Below are 21,334 nucleotides of genomic sequence, written 5' to 3'. Positions count from 1 at the left end.
AATATACCATAGCCGTGGAAATCGCTTACAAAATACTAATGTCAGAAGCTGTATAATTTGCACAGAGCTGAAAGCTTGAAAAAGCATATCATTTTCTGTAAATTGGCATAACAAAGATTAATGCTCACCATTAATAAAAATAAAGAAAACACATGCAGTCCCAAAAAGATAATTTCGGCGCAGAGCACGCGAAAATGGGAATAAGGTCCGGGCGCCATTCTGACCAATTAAGACCGAGTGCTGGTTGAAGCATTTTGTGGCGAATAAACAGTTCTGAGAGCAGTAATTGCGGCGCGTGGACTTTTCAACTTTTCTGTTACTTTCAACACATTTTGTGTCAAAGTTACTACTTTCGTCACGCATACATAATTCATGTGTTACAAAGGGGGGCCTTTTAACGCAGGTTGTGTTGAAGGTAACATAAGGCGTGTTAAAATGGCTCGTTTTGTGTTGTTCTTAACACATCTGTTTTGAGAGTGCTAGTGCAGACACTAATACGCATTTCTGTCGCAGATATTCAATAAGAAGCCAACGGTGTCCGCTTTGAAACAGATAAGACTTCAATATTTTTTATTGAAACGTTCAATTAACATCACTGATGTTATTAACTAAAGAAAAGAAAAAAAAAAAAACGAAAAACTGAAAATAGGCTACTTCAGCACCCGTGGACAACTTTCACACACACGAAATAAACCTTCATGTTTTAAGATTCGCCACTTTCACATTCAAACGGCAATATATGTTGAGAAAGTGGTTCATTTTGACACGAATAAAAAAAACGTTTAAATAAGAAAAAACGTAATCACTTTTCAAGCCATTGCGCACCATAGTGTCATTTTAATTAAACTGAATAGTAGCATTTTAACCAATAGACAACGCCGAAAGCCACAATGGCACATGATTGTGTCTAAGAAAACAGAAATTAACTTTACAAGATAAGAGAAATGTAGGAGAGTTTGAGACAAGACAAGTAACTCCGTATTCAGAAAAAAAAACGATAACAAAAACAAACCAGTTCACAAACTATTTTAAAACAGGTATATCAACAATAAATTAAAGAAACTCCGAAACATCAAATCCATTATATTTACACGTAATATCAAATAATTACATAAATACTTTCAATATATAGATATTTACATTAATAGTCCACGTTTCAATTTTTGTTGTTTTTCCTTTCAAATTCCCTTTTCCAATTTACAGGTACAATGAATTCAATCATAAACGTGTGGGGGGAAAGGAAAATATGATAACGTCCTAGAAATATTTTTAAATGGTGCCAACGCATACTTTATTTAATATTTTATTTGTCATATTTTGGTCTTTTTAAAAATACAATACGCTTCTGGCAGTCGCAAACTAGATATTTTAACCAAGTGTGGGTCATGCAAACTCATTTCCATCGCGCCGAAAACAACCACAGGCCTCGTATAGCGCTTTATATAGTAGGCCTGCGTCACATACAGCATACTTTATAAGATCAACGGATATGTATACAAATCCTCAGAACCAATTCGGAGTATTAAACTAAATCCTTTTCGTTACCCTCGCAAATCGACTTAGAAAAAATATATGGGGCATAGCAGCAACTAACCGACCTTTCCAAACTTTCAGTTTCAATACTTGTATGGTATACGGGGAAAGTTCAAAACTCGTTTCTGGATTAAAACAAAACAAATATACAAATCAATTCTTTATTCAAACAAAGTGCATTTCAAAAGTCCAATGATTCCGTCGGTTCTGCAGTTCAAACCCGCATTCAATAGAAACGTTGATCGGTATTGTTAAAAATTATTTTGTTGTTAATCCATCACTGCAGTGGTTTAAGGCGACAGGCTTCGGGGCCTGTCGTGTTTTGTATCCAGTCCGCTGACCAGGCGTTGAATGCTTTGCAGTTCGCTGGTCGGATCCTTTTCCTGGCACGTTTTTGGTGACAGGGACAGGGAGCGCGAGGACATGGTCGAAGACCTGCTGTTGACCTCTGAGGTGGAGTCCAGAGTCGGACTCGTTGCCATGGCGTTCCCTTTCAGCTCGATGGCGCTGCCGGCCAGAGAGGGGCTGGCTGTCGTCAGCAGGGTGCTGTCCGGCACGTTCATGGGGACGGTGTAGGGGCTGTACCTTAGCCGAGGGCGCATCGCGTTCAGAAACGGGTGCCGGTGAACCGAGGACGAGGCCACAGACGAAGCGGCGGCAGCAGCCGCCATGTATGTGTACGGATACGGGAAAAGGCTTCCGAATGGGGACATCGCTAGGCCCTGTGAAAAAAGCAAAATGACAAATTAATGAGTCGCCTACCCAGACTACACAGAGCCACTGAATATGGAACAGCTTAAACCACTTGCGCCTTCGATAACACAATTATTCTGTAAATATTCCAGTTACAAATGTAGATACTAATTCTGCCCGTTGTCTTTTTTAGTGTGGTGATAGCCCATGCGGAGGTTCTGTTTGAAACGCTGTGTTTATGCAATATAATCCAAACGTTAAGCCACCGCTACAGGCATACATAATAATAATAATAATAATAAATTAGTGTGGTTTAAATGCGGATAGGAACTGGTTGTAAAAGAAATATTGTGGAGAAGACTATCTGTTCAGAAAGTGGAAACTCCATTTCAGATAAATGGTTTAATTCTGTACAGTCTACTGTAATTCCCGCCGAATGTATTTCTGACCGCTTGGAATCAACATCAGCACGAGAACACGCGAAAAAGGTGACTTAACACTGCATTAAACTCGCTTTTTCTTTGACTACTCGGTTTTAATTTCATTTATTAAATCTGTGTGTTGTCACGCCTATCAATGTGTGGATAAGGAGCAGATTCAATCAACTGCGCTGTTAAACCACTCCCAAACGGCTTTTCAACAAGTTATCAAGCCCTTGGTCCAGATTCAATCTAAACTTAATGGTTACGTGCTAGCCTACATTTTACTATTAATTACAGTATATATATATTTTGTTAATTCAGGAGGTCATGATCTAACGAAAAATATGAAAACTTTTCTGGAAAAGATTTTATGGGTCAGTATCACATTCCTATTAACTGTAAAAGTTTGCCATTATTATTAGTTTTCTCTTATGACAAAAGTAGGTAGATGTATTCATTTGCGATTGGACAGAACCGGTCACAACTATGGTGGTAGGCTACTTTTACCGTCAGCTCACAACATGGGCTATACACATTCTTTCCAGCCGATGAATGCAATTAGCACTTCCTTACTAGAAAGCTATAACGGAAGACAAACGTCAGGAGTTTGTAGTTACCGCAAATTCCTTGGCTTTTAACAAGTAGCAATGTTTTCCCACATTGAACCGACATTGAAAAGGTCTTTATATATATTTTATTTCTGAAGTTTGGATGTTAACCATCCACCCCCGCACCCCCCTCCCTCCCCGTGGAACAGGTATTTTAATGTGTTTTCTTTTGGAAAACGTCCCCACAACTCTACTCAGTTGTTGACGCGGTTCTGCCGTTTTCTCATAATCGAAAGTTAAACTTGCGGTTTAGAAATCGCGTTCCAACTGTACAGCCACAAAAATATGACCAAAATGCGAGGAAATACAAGCCCGTAGTAATCTCTTGCACCTTTAAATTAGAAAAAGTGTAAAATTAAGGTTCAACAGGTATCATTTTTATAACAATTTGTATTCTTGTTGTTGCCCATATTGTGTTTAAATGTAAATATTATAATAAGGTCATCATTAGTTTATCCCATGGCCAGGCAGTAAATGTTTTTAAACATTAGGTGCTTCAGTATGCGATCAGCAGTTCAGACTGATTGTATCCGCTGCGCTGCCAGGTCAAAGCCCTGCTTCCACAGGTGCTTCTTACCTGAGACGCCAGCATGTGCTGCTGCAGGTGAAAGGGCAGCCCCGGGCCCCCCCCCAGGCCCTGAGGGGGGGGGGTCACCATGCCGACGGCGTCCATGGCGCCCATGCCGCCGGACGAGACGGCGGCGAGCAGGGGCCCCATGCCCGCCATGCCGGGGAAGGCGGCGCCCACGCCGAACTGGCCGGGGTGCAGGAGGAAGGGGTGCGCCCCGCCCAGGTGCCCCCCGAAAAACTGCTGCCCCGCCAGGCCCGGCGGGAAGCCGAAGTTATGCAGGCTATGCGCGCCGCCGTCCCCCGACGCCCAGCGGCGGGTAGTCCTCCTCCTCCTCCACCGCCGCCGCCTTGGGCGGCCCGGGCGGGGCGGGGCTCCGGGGGTCCTCCCCGGCCCGGGTGGTGCTGGAGATGAGGGTGAGCGGGCTCCGCCGGGGGTCCGCCGGGCTGCCCGGCGCGGGCGGAGGGTCCTCGCGCGCCCGCCGCGCACCGCTGCCGCCCACGCCGCCGCCGCCGCCGCCGGAGGAGGAGGACAGGCGCTCCCTGGCGGGATCGGCGGTGGCGGCGGCGGCGGTGGTGGTGGTGGAGATCCCGCCCGAGTCGTGCGGGTCCTGTGGGTTCCCGTCCTTGCTCTCGTCGTCGCTGTCTTCCTCGCTCTCGCAGAAGTCTTGCAGAGAGGAAGCGGAGATTCAGAGAGGGAGTGAGAGACGAGAGAGAGGCGATCAGCGGGAGAGCCGTTTAGTCAGATCTTACAAAAGAGACAAAACTTACAGGACAAATTCCCTAATGCGTGAGCCAAAGTTTCACTGACCGTCTGCCCTCGCAAAAGGGGACCATACCCTTATTTTCATTACTGTTTATTCCAGCAAAATATATTAATGGTCAGACGGAAAGCTGCGGGGCGATGGCCTAGCGCAATGTTCAAACTAAGGGAAAGCATTAAGTGGGATAGACAGAACAACTGCAACCCCACCCTGATTTAGCGTATGCTTTACTGTCTCTCATTCAAAATTTTATGATCAACTTTTATCAACTTTCCACAAGTATGATTCGAGCTCCACTATCCATGTCAAAGGTTAATTATAAGTACAATACTGATGCGTCTTTCAAAGCACAATCCTAGGAACTGTTGAAATATTTGTTGAAAATAACTGGCTTCAGCTGGAACCTAACAAATAAATATTATTTATTTGTTAACCTTTATTTAAATAGGAAAAGTCTCACTGAGATTAAAAATCTCTTTTACAAGAGCGTCCTGGCCAAGACAGGGCAGCAGCACAATTAACAGGGTTGCAGACATAACAACATATAACAGTTTACAATAAATAAAAATTACAGAATCACAAAATACAGTAAAAAAATATTTGAAATATTTAAATAATTATCAATATTCGTCATAAATCATCAACATCAGGGATCACATTGGGGCAATATAATTCATTCAAAACTTCTGCAGCCTGATGTGCCTGCCTCCAAATCATTAAGAATTACTTTAAAAGCATCCAATGAGACCAGCTCCCGAAGATTCAGGTCATTTTGCAACTGATTCCAAGAAAAGGGAGCAGCATACTTAAACGCCCTATTTCCCAATTCAGTACGGGCTTTAGGGACAGATAGCAGGAACAGGTCCTGAGAGCGAAGACAGTAACTTCCAACACTTTTCTGAAGGATGTAAATCCGTGGATAAGATGAAACATAAAGTGTTTTCTTTTTAAGTGTAATAAATTTAGGGGGAAAAGGGCTGGGTCTGTAGTTCCCGAATAATGAATATTAGTATTAAAAAATATTGTGAGTTGAAACACTATACATAAATTGGCTACTAAACATTGTAATTATGTTGAATGGTGGCAGATTTGTCAAAGGTAATATTTGTTTGGGCACATTGGCGATTATGAACGTAAGTTTGTACAACATTTAGCAGGTTTCCAGCTAACAGCTACTAAGATTGTAAGAACGGGAACACCCATTTTGAAGATGCCTGAAAGATCTTGTCCTTTTATGACTTCAAAATGGCTTCTTCCACAAATTATCATTTGCAATCAATCGCATAATTCAATAAAAGTATGAACAAATATGCATTACATTTTTTAAAAATCCCCAACCAAAAAATTCCCCTTCTTTCGTACTATCTAGACAGTGAACTAAAAAAAAAATCCACAAAGTTTTAAAAAGTTTCCACAGTGTTTTTTTTCTTCTTGAATAATAGATTGGTATATCATTATATTTCCACAGTTATTAGCACGTAGCCTGCATATCATTTGAAACCTGAATTTACTGTTAATCATCCTTGAAAAATAGTCTTAATTACCATCCATACAAGACTGATTTATAGACTGTACACTCGGTACAAACATTCAAATACTTTCCCAGGATTAGACTTTTCTTTTTTTTTTTAAGAAAAGAACCCGTGGGGGCCCTGGATGTTCTTTAAAGTTTAATCCGAAAAGGACAGCGGCTCGGACTTGGTCCAGCGCCAAGTTCCACAGCCAAAGCTGTGCACGGCCCCACAAAAAAAACAAAACCTCCGTATTAATCGCCGCGAAGCAGCAAAGCAAACCTGAACACGCACCCCACCAGCTGTTTTTTTTTTTGACGGGCGAGCTCGCTCACCTTTCAGGTTGGGCGGGCCCGCGGTGGTCGCCGCGGGTGACGGGGTCTGGCCAAAGCGCTTGAAAGGGGCCTGCTCGCCCGCGGAGTCGTCGGACGTCCCGTTCTCTTTCCGCTGGTGCTCCTCGTAAGATCTGATGGACTGCAGGGCCAACTGTTTCCTGTACGGGGGTGGGGGGGATGGGGGATGGGGGGAGGGGGGGGGAGAGAGAGACACGGCTTTGATAAACGCTGTCAACGCTACGCGTGCCGTTCGCTCGCTAACACGAGAGGCGTCCTGTTTTTACTCCTCGATTTCACTTCGAGGAGTAAAACATCTCCTCGGTGTCGTTCGCTGTTCTGGGAAAGCAAGCGCCTAAAAATGTGCTTTCGTTGAGGGGGCGACGAAAAATGTTGGTAACCTCAGTGGAAGCAACATATAATTTTGATGACATGCATACAACATTCATTAAAATGTTAATAAATAGACACAATTCCTCATCACCTTCCTCTTCCACAATAATAATAATAATAAACACATGTAGATCACTAACATAAATCTTTCTTCAAGATTCCCAAAAGCATCTATATACACACAGACTACTTGTGCACCATTTTATCTATATACAGTACTTGCACAAATAATGGAAAATTTAAAGAGGTTTAGTACTCTTAAAACATTTGTGACCTTTCTTCGCTGTTTCTTGGAGACATTTTCATTTTCATTGTACACTAATGTCAAAAAAGGAAATTGTTGCACATATTGCATTAATTATGAAACTCTGTTTATGAATGCAGTGTTTCCATAATTTGTGCCAGCACAGTGTGTGTGTGTGTGCATATACACACACTTTCACACACACACACATAAATATATACATAATATACACAAAATTATTTTTTTTTCTTAATGTTCAGCTCCATCAAAGCTGAACTGTTCTCTTTAAGTGGGCAGTATACTCCAAACAACGTACAAACTTTTGTAAAAAGAACCACTGATGAACATGTTGTCAGTATACTCGATACAAACTCCGCGTTCTTCGTGTAATGTCACTCCACGCCGCTGGGGGCACACGACTACAAGGCAGCGGTCAGCAGAGCCGGATATTACGTGTGGAAGACATCGTGCCAGGCATTTGAGCGCATTTAGTTGTCCTTAAAATCTCTGCACGATCAATCATCATAGATGATGACGTCCTTGCACTTCGCTTCGCTCAAAAGTATTCACCTCCAAAATATTCCAGTCATGACCTTGACGATGCTGCCATTGGACAGGGCAGTGGTGAGATGAACCAGAAAAGAAAGTTCAGCTCCACCCCCCGGCTGGTCAACTGTGACACAACAACCAACCATGTGATATTCTGGCCAATTGCAGGTGGGGGGGTGGGGTCTGCAAACTGGTAGGCTGTTTATCACTTCAAACTATTTGGCTAGCTGGTCTTGCTAGGGGCTTGCCGTACAAAATCAAGACACTGTCTTTTTGTTCGTCTCTCGTTCAAAACGTGTTAATTTGTTCAAAAAGTTCTGTTTCGTCTTGAGTGTACTGCCGCCTTTAATCTTACTGCTTCTCAGTGCAGTTGTAGCTAATTACAGGTATGAGCATTCTTTAAAGTTTAATCCGGGCCATAGGACTGCTGTATGAGGTGAGTATGAGCATTCAGGGCTATAGTGCTTCTGTATGAGGGAGGTATAAGCATTCAGGGCCTTAGGGCTGCTGTATGAGGTGGGTATGAGCATTCAGGGCTGTAGGGCTGCTGTATGAGGTGGGTATGAGCATTCAGGGCTATAGGGCTCCTGTATGAGGTGGGTATGAGCATTCAGGGCCTTAGGGCTGCTGTATGAGGTGGGTATAAGCATTCAGGGCCTTAGGTCTGCTGTATGAGGTGGGTATAAGCATTCAGGGCTGTAGGGCTGCTGTATGAGGTGGGTATGAGCATTCAGGGCCTTAGGGCTGCTGTATGAGGTGGGTATGAGCATTCAGGGCCTTAGGGCTGCTGTATGAGGTGGGTATGAGCATTCAGGGCCTTAGGGCTGCTGTATGAGGTGGGTATGAGCATTCAGGGCTATAGGGCTGTAGGGCTGCTGTATGAGGTGGGTATGAGCATTCAGGGCTGTAGGGCTGCTGTATGAGGTGGGTATGAGCATTCAGGGCTATAGGGCTCCTGTATGAGGTGGGTATGAGCATTCAGGGCTGTAGGGCTGCTGTATGAGGTGGGTATGAGCATTCAGGGCCATAGGGCTGCTGTATGAGGTGGGTATGAGCATTCAGGGCTGTAGGGCTGCTGTATTAGGTGGGTATGAGCATTCAGGGCTGTAGGGCTGCTGTATGAGGTGGGTATGAGCATTCAGGGCTGTAGGGCTGCTGTATGAGGTGGGTATGAGCATTCAGGGCTGTAGGGCTGCTGTATGAGGTGGGTATGAGCATTCAGGGCTGTAGGGCTGCTGTATTAGGTGGGTATGAGCATTCAGGGCTATAGGGCTGCTGTATGAGGTGGGTATAACTATTCAGGGTCGATTTGGCTATACCCATTTCCCCATCTGTCTTTCACACACATTTCTTACCAAATTATTTCTGGTTTCACAGCAGAGAATGGACTTCTTGACCCTCGCCCACCACCCCACCCTCAAAAAAAGAAGAAAAAAAAAAACTAAAAAACACCATACCTCTTTTCTCTCCTCCCATTGCCTGTATCGCGGAACCCCTTAGCGAAAGGATTGTGGTCGATTTTCAGCTGCGTGATCTGAAACGCAAAGGGTTAAAGGGCAGGGAGAGAAGTGAGTTTTGGGAGGGGTTAGCGAGGTTACCCCTCTCTCATCAAACACAAGCAACACTGTCAGACATTCAGACGTTGTGGAAAGGGAGAATTCTGTCAGTTATACAGTGCTATTTACCAGTTTCTCCGCGCACAGGTACTAAAATATAATACACGTCTCGGAGAACTTCAATATCCCACACTGTCTGTTATGATCGTGTTTGAGGTGCCACGTTCATTTGCATACAGTATTCATTGACACGCATACGATCGTTCATCAGCTTTACAGCTCCAACAATAGTGCCCCCAGAGCAGGTGACGCTGTCTAACACATGATACTGTCAAACACAGGGTAATTCCATTTTATCTCCAGTGTGTTTGTATATATGAATAATCAAATAACAAGCCCAAAGCCGTTTTACATTACAAAGAGTCTGACCTTTGATCGGAGATGACACATGACTTCAGCTAAATTCAAACCGAAGACGGCCTTACCTGTCAGTAATTTTTTTATATTTTTAATGGTACCGTACACCCATTTGTGAAACGGATTTTCAAAGCTTGTCGAAAGGTTGACTTTTCCCACGATGGGAAGCTCGTGCGCACCACGTAATCCCACAGTAGATTTAAAATGCATGTATTATTTTCTTTTTTGAAACATTTTTAAATTGAGCCTTGGATGTTTTTATTTTTATTTTTTCGTCCGTAGCAAAACATTTGCAAAGCAGTCAACACATGGTCCCAATCGTAATCTACATGGTTCGCAAGTGCCACGTGATATCGAGTAAAAAAAATAAAATAAAGCAAAATAGGCGATACCGCCGTCTACTCCCAAGGTTTCCCCCCCCCCCCCCCCCAGTCAAACGATGACAAAGGTTTGACTGGTGCGCAACATTTTCCCTGCTCAGAAATTTCACGCAAGTACACAGAATATCCAGCATGCACCGTGATTACTCCCCCACCCACTCTCTACTTCTCTCTCCTGTTCCGTTCAGCACTCTGCGCTGACTCACGCAACCATTGTCTGGCGATGAAAACAAGCAGCGCGCGTGCCCTGTGCCGTTTTCTTCGTCGTCTGTAATATTCTCTGATCTGGATGCAACACCACTTCGATTTAAACACATGTACTACATGTCGCAGATTCTACAATTTAAAAATGAGGACATCGCAGAGCCCCGACGCCCCTCCCACACACAGAAATTCGGGGAGAAAGCGCCTTAAAGACACCTAAACCAACCGCCAGCTGCCCTATGTAAAGTCTCTTTGATCTTTGGAGTGTTCCCATCTATACAAATGTATTCCATTATAGTGGTCAGTGCTGGATAATAGAAATTTCTGAAATCAAATGTAAGATTTAAAAGCACCCAAACTCATTTTTTAAAGAAAACTTAAATATGTTTTAAAAGGGTCCTCTTTAGCTATATTCAAGTAGCACTGTTTTCATACTAGTTCTGGCAACACGAAGGACCGCATTACGAGTGTATGCATATGTATACGCTTAACTATTTATTTGACTTTGTACTTCATCCTTTAACCAACCGGAAGCGGCTGCGGTTGAAAATATTTTCTCATTCTAAATGGAAAAAATAAATTTAAAAAATCCTCGTGCGTGCCGATAGAATCCCCGATGGCCTAATGTAGATACGGTATTGATGAAACCATTGTATCGCTTCGAATTCCAAAACGGCCTCCGCTGCACTTTGACCCAGCTATCCTCCAAAGGACACAAACGTGATTTGGCGAATCCTCCTTTCCTTTCCCTGATAAAATGTAATTAAGATAACCTGCATTGGCCTACGCATAGCCCTTTGCATTGCAAAGCCAGTACTGACAGAAGGCCCAGTACTGCAGGCAAGCAGTGAGCGGAATGCATAAGTTTTTCAGAAATGTTTCACGGTAGGCTATATTTTGCTGTCAATTCTCCCACCATAAAAGCATTACCCAGTATTTTAAGCTTGATGTAGAGCACATTTTTTTTATAGCAGGATATGTGTCCATGCGCTACAACAGGCCTTCATTCTCTGGTTTACATAAAACCAACTGCTGCGGCCGGTACTACTACTGCTACTAATAACAATAACAACAACAACAACAATAATAACGATAATAATAATTCAAATAATGACAATAATAATAATAATAGAACATATTCGTTCCTACCTTGTCGTTTTGGTATGCTGTTACGGCAATGAAGTCCGTTTCTGGAAAAACGTAGGTCCTGAATGTACTGTAGGGAAGTTTGAGAATATCGTTGGCCCTGACGATGTGAAACCTTGGCTGGTATTTGTGCATGGAGTTCAGAATCGTCTGTAACAGGAAACAATTATTGATTTAAAATAACAAACAAACAGTGTTTCTCCTTTTCCATCCGCCAATGGGCTGCATTTCGTTGGCAGGCCGGCTGAATAGGCTACAACCAACACATTTTATTAATCGAATGATAATTTGAAACAACACATTTTAAATAACCCGATGATCATTTCAAAAGTACACTAATTTCTTAAGATGTATGGGGCTATTCACTTCAGGTATTATACCTATGAGTTAATTCCATGTTAGGCCTCAATGTTTAGGGATCTGCCTCGGTTACAACCAATTCTAAAAACAGCGTTGGCATACACGTAACTTGAAATAAGCTCCACGTTTACAAACATGTTTAAATGGTTCAGCTAAGATGCAAATTAACCGAAACGGAAATTACCTGGGAACCACAAACAAAGCTAAACCATGAAAGGCCTCAGACAAAAATAAACCGCAGGATAAAAAGTCGGCTTACGCATCAGGACTATGAACTATGATCGATATTTTGCGGACTAGGCCTAGTAGTAGTAGTAGTAGTAGTAGTAATAATAATAATAATAATAATAATAATAATAAATATTAACAATAATAAAACGGCAACTTACAAATCCATGCTTGTCGGAGATGTTATTTGTCAATTTAAGTTTGTGAAAATTGACAACTTTGGACATCCACTGCTCGCCGGTGGCCGGGCTGTCCGGGTGAATGTACATCCTCTTCGGCATTTCGGGGTCTGCTTTTCCCGCCACCATCCACCGCGAGTTATGAAATTTATACCTGCAGTCGTCGGCCGCAACGATATCCATCAATAAAATGTACTTGGCCTTCCTGTCCAAGCCGGTACACCTCACTTTAAATGGGGGAAACATCCGTCTATAAGAGGAAAATGGAACAATGATCGATGTTAGGCCGATAAATTACATTTTGTTAATATTTTTTTTGTTTCTCTAACCTCCCCAAAGCAACAATGTCGCTTTGGATGAAAGCGTCTGCCAAATAAATGTAATGTAATGTAACAAATAGGCTACACACAGGCTTCACGGTTCGAGCTTGCCGGTATGGCCTACACTTTTAAAGCAGTCGCTGGTGCACTAACCTGATCGCACATCTCAAGAACAGCCTGCTGCATTTGTATGGCGAGACATTTGTGTTCGGTTGATTGCACGGGATGTCAGAAATTGACTGTTTGTTATTAGAGTCCGTTGGCATAATGGGACGTGTATTTAATAGAAGAGTCATGGGTACGGGCCGTTGTGTGCACATCGAACCGAACCCATGAGGTACCATCCTAAAGCGACACGGGAGCAAAGTGCTGCATGTTCATAACAAGCACGACCGCCATTGCACTACTTCAAAAACAGTAAAACTGCTTCGCAAAGTTAGAACAATTGTCGAATTATTTGTAATTTCCGTATTTTATTTTGTATGCGTAATAGTAGGGCTACGTACTGTACAACACACTTTGTAGTAGTAATAGTAATTATAGTATTATTATTATTATTAATAAGAATAATAATAATAATGATAATAACAACAATAATAATGATTGTTATTATTATTATTAATTTTAAACTTTAAGATAACCAGTTTGTCGTTGGCAGAGCGGATTAAAAAAAGAATGCCTGGCTTGTCAGAGACCACGTACGGGGTTATGACTTCATAGTGTGTCATAAAACAAGTTAAACTGTTACTGCATAAAGTATTGTTGGCCCCATTATAGTTTGGGTTGGGTTACATTATATCATTTAAGCAGATAACATTAGCATGCGAGAAGACCATATAATTCAGTGTCAAGTGTCAAACATTTTTTCTAGGCTGCACTGAGCTTTTGCATTTCAGGAAAAACATGTATTTTTATAATGGTAATAATCAAAGTTTTTTTTTTTTTTTTAAGATACCCGTCAATTATACAAATCAGCCACGATACGACACATTTCCGATAAATGACCCTTTTTCATTGAAAAAGGGGGAGGAGGGAACACAAAAAAAGCGTAGGCCTTTGACGTTTGTACAGTAGTTCCGTTTACCTTCCTGATTTTGTAATAACCATTTCGGTGCCGCGTTTGTGGAACTGTTCCCATAGTTCCTTCGCTTCCAGGTGAACTTTGGGGTCATCCTCAACCTCCTCCTCTGGCTCCAGCGATTTCAGTGGCCTGAGGTGGGCTGCGGCAGCCGGGTGCCCCAGCGAGAAGTGGAGGCTGCTTTCAGCGGCGCCCATTAGCTGGTCCATGATGGGTTTGCCCAGCGCTCCCGGGAGGGAAAGGGACCCGTTCGGAGGGAGCGCCAGGGCCGGGAAAAATGGGGACTGGTGACCCAGCATTGCGCTCATGGCAAAGTCCGTACCCCGGTGAGGTAAAAACGGGTGGTATGCCATACTTGTTCCCGGAATAACTGGATCTCTCATCAGGAAGCTCATCCACTTCGCCACAAGTATTCCAGATGTATTGATGCTTGCGACGGCGGTGGAGGGGATACAATTCAGCTCCGAGCGTTTCTTCCTAGCATGTCTCTCGCCGGTTTCAAAGTTCTAAAATGGATTCTCTGCGCTCGCGAACAGAGAGACTGATCCACTTATTTGACTCCACCGACAGTGTTCTCTATCGCCGCTCGCGGAATTCCAACCAATTCATCGCCGTATGATATTAAATACAGTGATCAATGTATCCTGTGTCGCGTTGGAGTAAGAACTTCTCTTCGAGGACTGACAAGCTGAAAACCAATTCTCCTTTTCTTTTGGTGCTGATATTAAATTCGATATTCCTTTGAAAATTCACTCAAACACTCCCGGGTTCCTGCTTTTTCGCCAAAGAACTATGTCCACACGTTTCGTTTGCACTGAACTGGATTCCTTGTTTCTTTTCTGCTCCCACGCATTCGCCTTCACGCGCACACACACTTCTGCTTCCGCTGTCTTTCACGCGCAAACACATTTCAGAGAAAGAAGCGGAGGAAGAGGGGTCCTGCTGGCGGCAGACTCTCGGAGAAGAGGCGAGATCGCAGCATCAAGAAATTCCCTGCGCTTCTGTACCCCGTAGGTTCCGAAGTGTATGAATGTGTTACATGTAGCGAGAAGACCGACCATGTTGATAGGCTCGTTGACGCTTTCGGACCAATTGTGTGGCTTTGTAGGCGTGGTTTTGACAGGTCGGGTGGAGGGGGGACAGACCTCAGTTATAAAAAGGCGTTGGGTAGCGAGCCGCTGCGGCGAAATATTACAGTTTCGCGCTGCGCGACGTAAACAAGTAAACACCGTGAGGGTCACGGATGATCGGTCGGTCTGTGAGACCCGGCGACGGAGAGCTGAAAGGAGCGGCGATGATTTTGTCAGGAGGAAATCGCAGCGTTTGAGTGGATAGCTGCAGAACAGGCCCCTAACATAGACACTTGCGTTTCTGACACTTTCGTTGTTTCTGATTTTAGCTTTAGTCTGCAGAACATCAATTTTTGAAGGTGTGATCGGGATCACCAGATATAATAGGCCTACAGAAAAAATGTCATTCAGTTAGATTAATTTCTATACTCAGAAGCATATTATTATTATTATTATTATTATTATTAATAATAATAATAATAATAATAATAATAATAATATTATGTAATGTCTGTTTAACCGACTATCATATTTAAAAAGAATGTTAAAAGTATTCGCGGCAGAAAGGTCTACTTTTCGCACGAACACACACACTCTACCGACATGATTACTTGTGTCTTTGATGGCGATGGTCATCAATTGTAAAATTTATTCCGCTCTGAGACATATGAGGCATGGTTTCTGCACATCAAATTTATGAATTATTCGTTGTTTTGTTTTACACCATTCATTCAACGACTTGAACAATGGATGCAATAGTGCTAAAAGCTATCTAGGTATTTCAGTTATGGGCATAGTGTCTGAAGGATAGTTTTGACAATTGTACAATTGTGCATTTTAATGTGGCAATGCAACGGACATGTACTTTTCGAAGATATATCCCCCCCCCCTCTCTCTCTCTCTCTCAAATTTTACGCTTGCTTGCGCTAAAAACTCTGGAGATAGCCTACTTCTAATCCCACTCTGTACACTTGTTTAAGGATGCTTGGCGTCAGTGCGTAGTGTATTTACATATTTAATGAAGGCCCTTAAATCGCATAGCATTCACACCATATCCCTCCTACGACGTCTAGAAAGGAGTCCCGTCCACTCGATGCTTTTTAGGAACTAAAAGTGTGGGGCTTGGGTGCTGAGCTGTGACTGAAATCGAAAAGGTAAAACGTGTTCATTAGCCAGACAGGTCTCATTTATGGTTAAATAGTTTTATACTTTACACTTTACCTTTTTTCTTCTTGCTTTCAGAGAATTTCAGTTGCTGCGCTGCGTTTCTATCAAAGCTACGAATAATCACTGCTATGAACATTTTTATCGTTATGGACACGCTAAATCTGAATTGTTTAAAACATGAGCTATGATAGTAGTTAGTTCACTGAGATTCCAGCAACATCGTACGAAGTAGGACATATTTATGAACATCCATGTGCTTGCCTTAAAAAAATCACAAACGCGCGCACGCACACCCGCACCATATGCGGGCGGCGTGCAGCTATACTATGTCAGACGTGTCCGGCCTGTCCTCGCGCCAGTGGGGGAAATCTTGACTGGCGCCGACAACTCTTTTGGATGATTAATTTACAAGTAAACAGCAGGGAGTCATCAGCGGCCAGCCGTTTTAGTTAAACATTCAGCTAGATAACTGCTCCCCTTAGAAGCCTGTCTGCAACACTGAAGTTGATTTCGGTATTGGGAACCAAATTTAGCAATTACATGTCATTCAGAACGAGGGAAAATACACACACGTCAGCACATGGATGTATCTAAAGCTTGGAAGAAGGTTTGGGCCGAATGTCACACATGCACGTGCTATATGAAGACTTTAAGAGGGGCGTGATGGATTTGGTACGTCCATGGCTTACACGCCCTTTGTGTCAGATTTGACACAAATCTTATGATTTCAGGATAATGCAAAGCATGTTAGTCAAATATAGGATTTATAAGTAAAAAAATAACTGAATGGCCTACAATCCTCTTTCACCAAGTTATAAAGTAGTAGAGAGATGTTTTTTTCAGCCTGGGTATTTTAGTTTTAAGATTGTGTCCCTCGTGAAACCAGAAGAGTGGCAGTGTTGGGCTGGGCTCAGGTTTTAGATTTGCACTACGGTTGTGCAAAGTACTGTACCTGAATGGTAATTTGGAAAAGCTGAGCCAAACGTATAAAGCAAAACAAGACAATTGCACTTCGGTTTGTTGCTTGTTTGCGCACGCAGATTTCCCACTGCCTGTGCATTCAGTTCATATGCCAGATTTGAGAGAGACAAAAAGCAAAGGATGCTCTAACATGATGGGTGCGTCACAGATGAGGAGGAAAGAACAGCTTTGTTCTGGCAAAAAGCAACTTTTTTATTTTGTGTGTCCATTCAGAAAGGATGGCTGTGGTTTGAAACATGCCGCACCGTCTTGTAAGCTTAGTGCTGACGGAAGCCATTTTGGCTCCTGGTTCATTTGCTGGTTATAAAGTGCACTGAGTTTACAGTTCAGCTCAGCACTACTAAACACAAAATGGAAAATGTTTTTTTTTTTTTTTTTTTTTTTTTACAAGGTTGGTCTTCTCTGCGTATTTGCTTGGCACATCATTTCCCCTTGTAAATTTCATTAACATTTTTGTTGAGTCAATTCAATTTAAAATCTATCTTTCTGTGAACACTTGAAGAGTAGCTATGTGCTGTATTTGCTGTTTTATTTAACAAGGATAAACCTTTTAGCAAAGCGTGGTTTGGTGATTGGTCTTGGAGTGCTGTCTTCACCTCAAGAGCTTGGTATACATTTGTTGTATAATATATGTATATAGGATGAGTGAGTGTTCATGAATGTGTGTATCTGTATGTATATACATCTGTATCTCACCCACCTATATTTTTTTCCCATTTGATTACCATTTGTATCAACTACTCAAGCTCAAGCTCAGTTGTGATTAGTATGAGTAAGATTTAGGATGAGACCAGTCTCCCTTTCCCTCCCGCAGTTGCTGCTGTGTCCGAAAGGGGAGGTGACTGGGCTCGTTTTCTTTCACAGGTTTGGTGTAATTATTCACCTTTGTGTGTGTGTGTGTGTGTGTACGTATGTGGAGTCCGGGCCTGCACACATCACACAGCTATTCCACTTTAAACCTTCGCCCGTTCGCAACGCATTCCAATTTAGCGGAAGGTGCTCCTAAATGGGAAGCTCTGTTGACACACCAGTATTGCTGTCGCTCTCAAATGGCCACTAGGCTTAATTGAGTAAGCAACCCTCCGAGAACAGTCAATAGGCTATATAAACTTTTACAGGGTTAGTATTCTGGGGCAGTAAAAAAAGGCAGACTTGACACAGGTGATCGATAATAGGGGGCACTCTAATTGCTATACCACTTTGTCATTAACTTTGAGTAATGAGTTTAAACAGTTGCCTTTTTTTATTGCGCGAGGCTTCAGCGTTTTCTTACTCCATCGGCTGAACTTGCCGCGCTGGTTAGAGAGGCAGAGGTACGTGCGTGAGTTCGCGCTAACTTTGCTTCGTCACCGTAACATTGCACGCGACGCTCCACGGCGAGTAGAAATTCCTGTCCTGCTTTGCTGAGGCGTGCATGACATCATCAATGATACCTTCACATAATCAGGGCTATATGTTTTTATTTATTTATTTATTTTCTCAAGCAAAGGTATAAAAATGACATTTTGATTTCATTTTGACTGTCTGGCACGTCGGTGACTTGTAGACACTGTCAAAATAGTCAACAAACATCGACTTGGCATGCAGGAGGAGGTGGTTTCTCTCGCAATGCTGATTTGTCTTTTGGAGTGTTAGCCCGTTCAGCATTTTATCTGCCACGCGTTTTATAATGAATAGCTGTTCTTGGTCTCGGCAAGGTTGTGAAAATGCAAAGAGGACCTGTAGAGCAGGCCGGAGACTCACTTGTAGGGCACCACTTGGCCTTCATCCCTGGTGTCATTGCCATGACTGGGGGGTTGGGGGTGGGTGGTAGTTGATATTCAATCCATCCGTTCAATCCATCAGTTCTTATTGAAATGCCTATTTGGGATTAAAGAGAGAGAAATGCTGCAAGTTTTTTTTTTTTTTTTTTGGGCGGGGGGTTGAATTAGCCTGGCTGTTATTTAGGACCTGTGCACTGTATCATAGAGGTAGCTTTGTGCTTTGTATGGCATAGTATAGAACTGAATTCTTTTTTGGGGGGTGGTGGGGATTGTGGTCATCTCCGGGACTTTGGGGGCATTCTACTCTCTTACCTTTCAGTTTGAAAATTAGATTTTTGGGTTAAACTGATAGGGAGACGCCGGTCCTCGGGGATGGTGTCATTTGGTCAGTAATCGGGGGGTTAAAAATGCTGCTTTCAGAAGCACATCCTTTCACACCGCGTGGAAATGCACACTACCGGCCGAGAAGCAAAATGAGACTTTACACTGCCGGCCGTTACTGCGGTATTCCGGTGCTCCATCCTGCTTTCTGAAGCACTTTATGAATGCACTTCGCTGGCTTTAAACCGCTTTAAACTGCTCCCAAACAGCGCCGAAACATTTGGCTGTAGCTCTTGTCGATATATGTGCATCATCTGTGAAGTGTGGTCACTTTTATTTCGACGGAATTATGTGGAAAATGTGAAGCCTGGTATTTTTTTAACACCACGTTCCCATGAGAAAACGAATTCGTGTTTTGATCTTGGCTAATGGTCGTGGCCTGGCAAACGGCATTCGTTCACTGTGCCAAAGGTCAGGAATAATCCATACTTTTTAATATATTATTTTGCCATGCAATTTTAAAAAAATGTATCGTAGATGTTTTATGAAATGTTTTACGCGGTATGGTATGTTAATAATGTCATACTGTAATCATAAATAAGAGAACCCATGGAATGGTGACTACTATAACGACAATAACGGTAATGGTAATAGACCTTTCTACACTCGGAGGTGCATTCATTCTTGTGGGCAAAATGTTTTAACTTAAAAATGTAATCGTTGTTGAGTTGTGGCTTTTAACAGAAGTTGTTTCTGGAGACCAAATGTATTTATTTAATTTAGTTTAATTTACAGTACAGGTTACACAGGACCCAAGTTTTGGCCGTTTTTGTGCCAAATTTACATTAATTTCCCATTTTGCACTGAGTGGCATTGAGTGCCAAAATTCCCAGGACACCGTGGTGCCAGTCTGCTTTTATTGCTTTTGACTTATGACTAAGCGGATTTGAATAATCTTTCCAAACAGACTTTAGCATTTTAGTTACAGTCAGGATCTGCGCATGGCAAAAGGTTACTGAACTTTATTATGTTGCGGTCTTACTGTGTATTCTATTGTTTTTACTGTGGATTTTATGGTGTTTTTATGTCTGGAGCACTGGACCAAACGAATTTCCCCGTGTGGGATAATAAAGTTGATCTGAATCTGATCTGAATCTGAATCTGAAGAGAAGGTGTAGCTCCACTGACCTTGAGTGAAATACAAACCATTTAAAATATAGGCCTATATTTAAAAATGAGAAGGCACTTAATAATTCTGTTTATTAATTTTTGTATAAAATGATATAATGATTTCACCTTTACATTGTGTTGCTACTGTATGAATACTAAATTGAACTGTAAGTGAATATCTGTGTTTATTGGCTGTTTAAGTTGTTTTAGTTTCATCGCGGGTCCCGATTATGAACAGTTGACATATCAGGCAAGAGACAGTACACCACATTATATAGATTGATATTAATTATTGCTGGTTTTCATGTTCTCTCTCTCTCTCTCTCTCCCTCTCTCTCTCTCTCTCTCTCTCTGTCCTTCTCTCCCTCTCTCCCTCCCCTCCCCCGTCGATCTGTTTTGTTTCAGGTTGCGATATTTGAAACAAAATTCGAGCCGCTTTTCTGTAACATGCATTCTGTTGTCAGTGGACAGATTGGTATGAATAATTGATAAGACCTACATTTTTTTCCTTCTTGACAGAGAGACTGGAATCCTTGGCGCCAGTAGGTTGCCGGGGTTTTTTAATGACTATCAGTACCCAATAGAAATTAAATTATAGCCAGAAAGATTTCTCCGTTCGGGGAAAAGATGCATGCAGAAAATGCGAAGACGGTCAGAGCAGGCAGTCCGTCATAAAAATTGATTCCTGATGCACCTCATTTAATATGCCAAAACATTGTACTTTTTTCTCTACTTGCACAGAATTATTATTTCTGGGAAACTTATACGTTTTCAAAACTCTGGGGAAAGGTATCGGTCTAACACTAATTAATGTATGTTGTTCTTCTTAGCTTCTTTCCAAATTAAGAAAAAGGGAAAAGCGAAGGGTTTGGGCCCATTTTAGTTTCTTTTTTTGATTGAAGGCTAAACGGATTCATCTTCGGGGTTTTCTTTTAAATGTGTTATTTTTGAGGGGTTAAAATCTTTATTTGTTTTAGCAAAGTGATTTGACTTGGGAACACACTAACAAAAGCGTTGGATTTTAGTTACATTTAAATTGATTGCAGCCAGCGTCGCCAGTTCGGGGGCACGTGGTCTCACCCCTGCCTCGCGGTTTTCTATCCTGACAGGTATACGGCCGAAACTAATAACACAAAATAACATCTACTGTAACGTTCGCGCATGGAATAATCAAAATAAAGCATAACGGTCATCCTTATCCTACAAGTTGCCAGAATGTAGTAACAGATGTCATTTATCCCACATATCGATTGGCGAATCCATTTTTCTCGTGACAGATTAGGCCCAAAATAGCCAGCTATAGTTGCCTATACGGAATATATAAACGTCCAACGTCTCGTGGGATGGCATTCAATCCTCTCCCTAGTAGAGATGTTCA

At 42.4% G+C, this 21,334-nt stretch overlaps 1 protein-coding gene across 1 annotated transcript; it reads right to left on the bottom strand.

Annotated features, from left to right (window-relative positions):
- Positions 1 to 553: 553 nt before the first annotated feature.
- On the bottom strand, positions 554 to 14,659 carry tbx3a (T-box transcription factor 3a). Its single transcript, XM_064307725.1, is given in 8 exon segments — positions 554 to 2,255; positions 3,834 to 4,128; positions 4,130 to 4,490; positions 6,434 to 6,591; positions 9,074 to 9,150; positions 11,323 to 11,469; positions 12,069 to 12,336; positions 13,491 to 14,659. Coding segments are annotated over 8 exon segments (2,127 nt in total). The 5' UTR covers positions 13,880 to 14,659; the 3' UTR covers positions 554 to 1,823.
- Positions 14,660 to 21,334: the final 6,675 nt, after the last annotated feature.

Source organism: Anguilla rostrata, chromosome 14 (genome assembly GCF_018555375.3).
Source record: "Anguilla rostrata isolate EN2019 chromosome 14, ASM1855537v3, whole genome shotgun sequence".
Lineage (NCBI taxonomy): Eukaryota > Metazoa > Chordata > Actinopteri > Anguilliformes > Anguillidae > Anguilla > Anguilla rostrata.
This window is presented reverse-complemented; position numbering and strand designations above follow the sequence as displayed.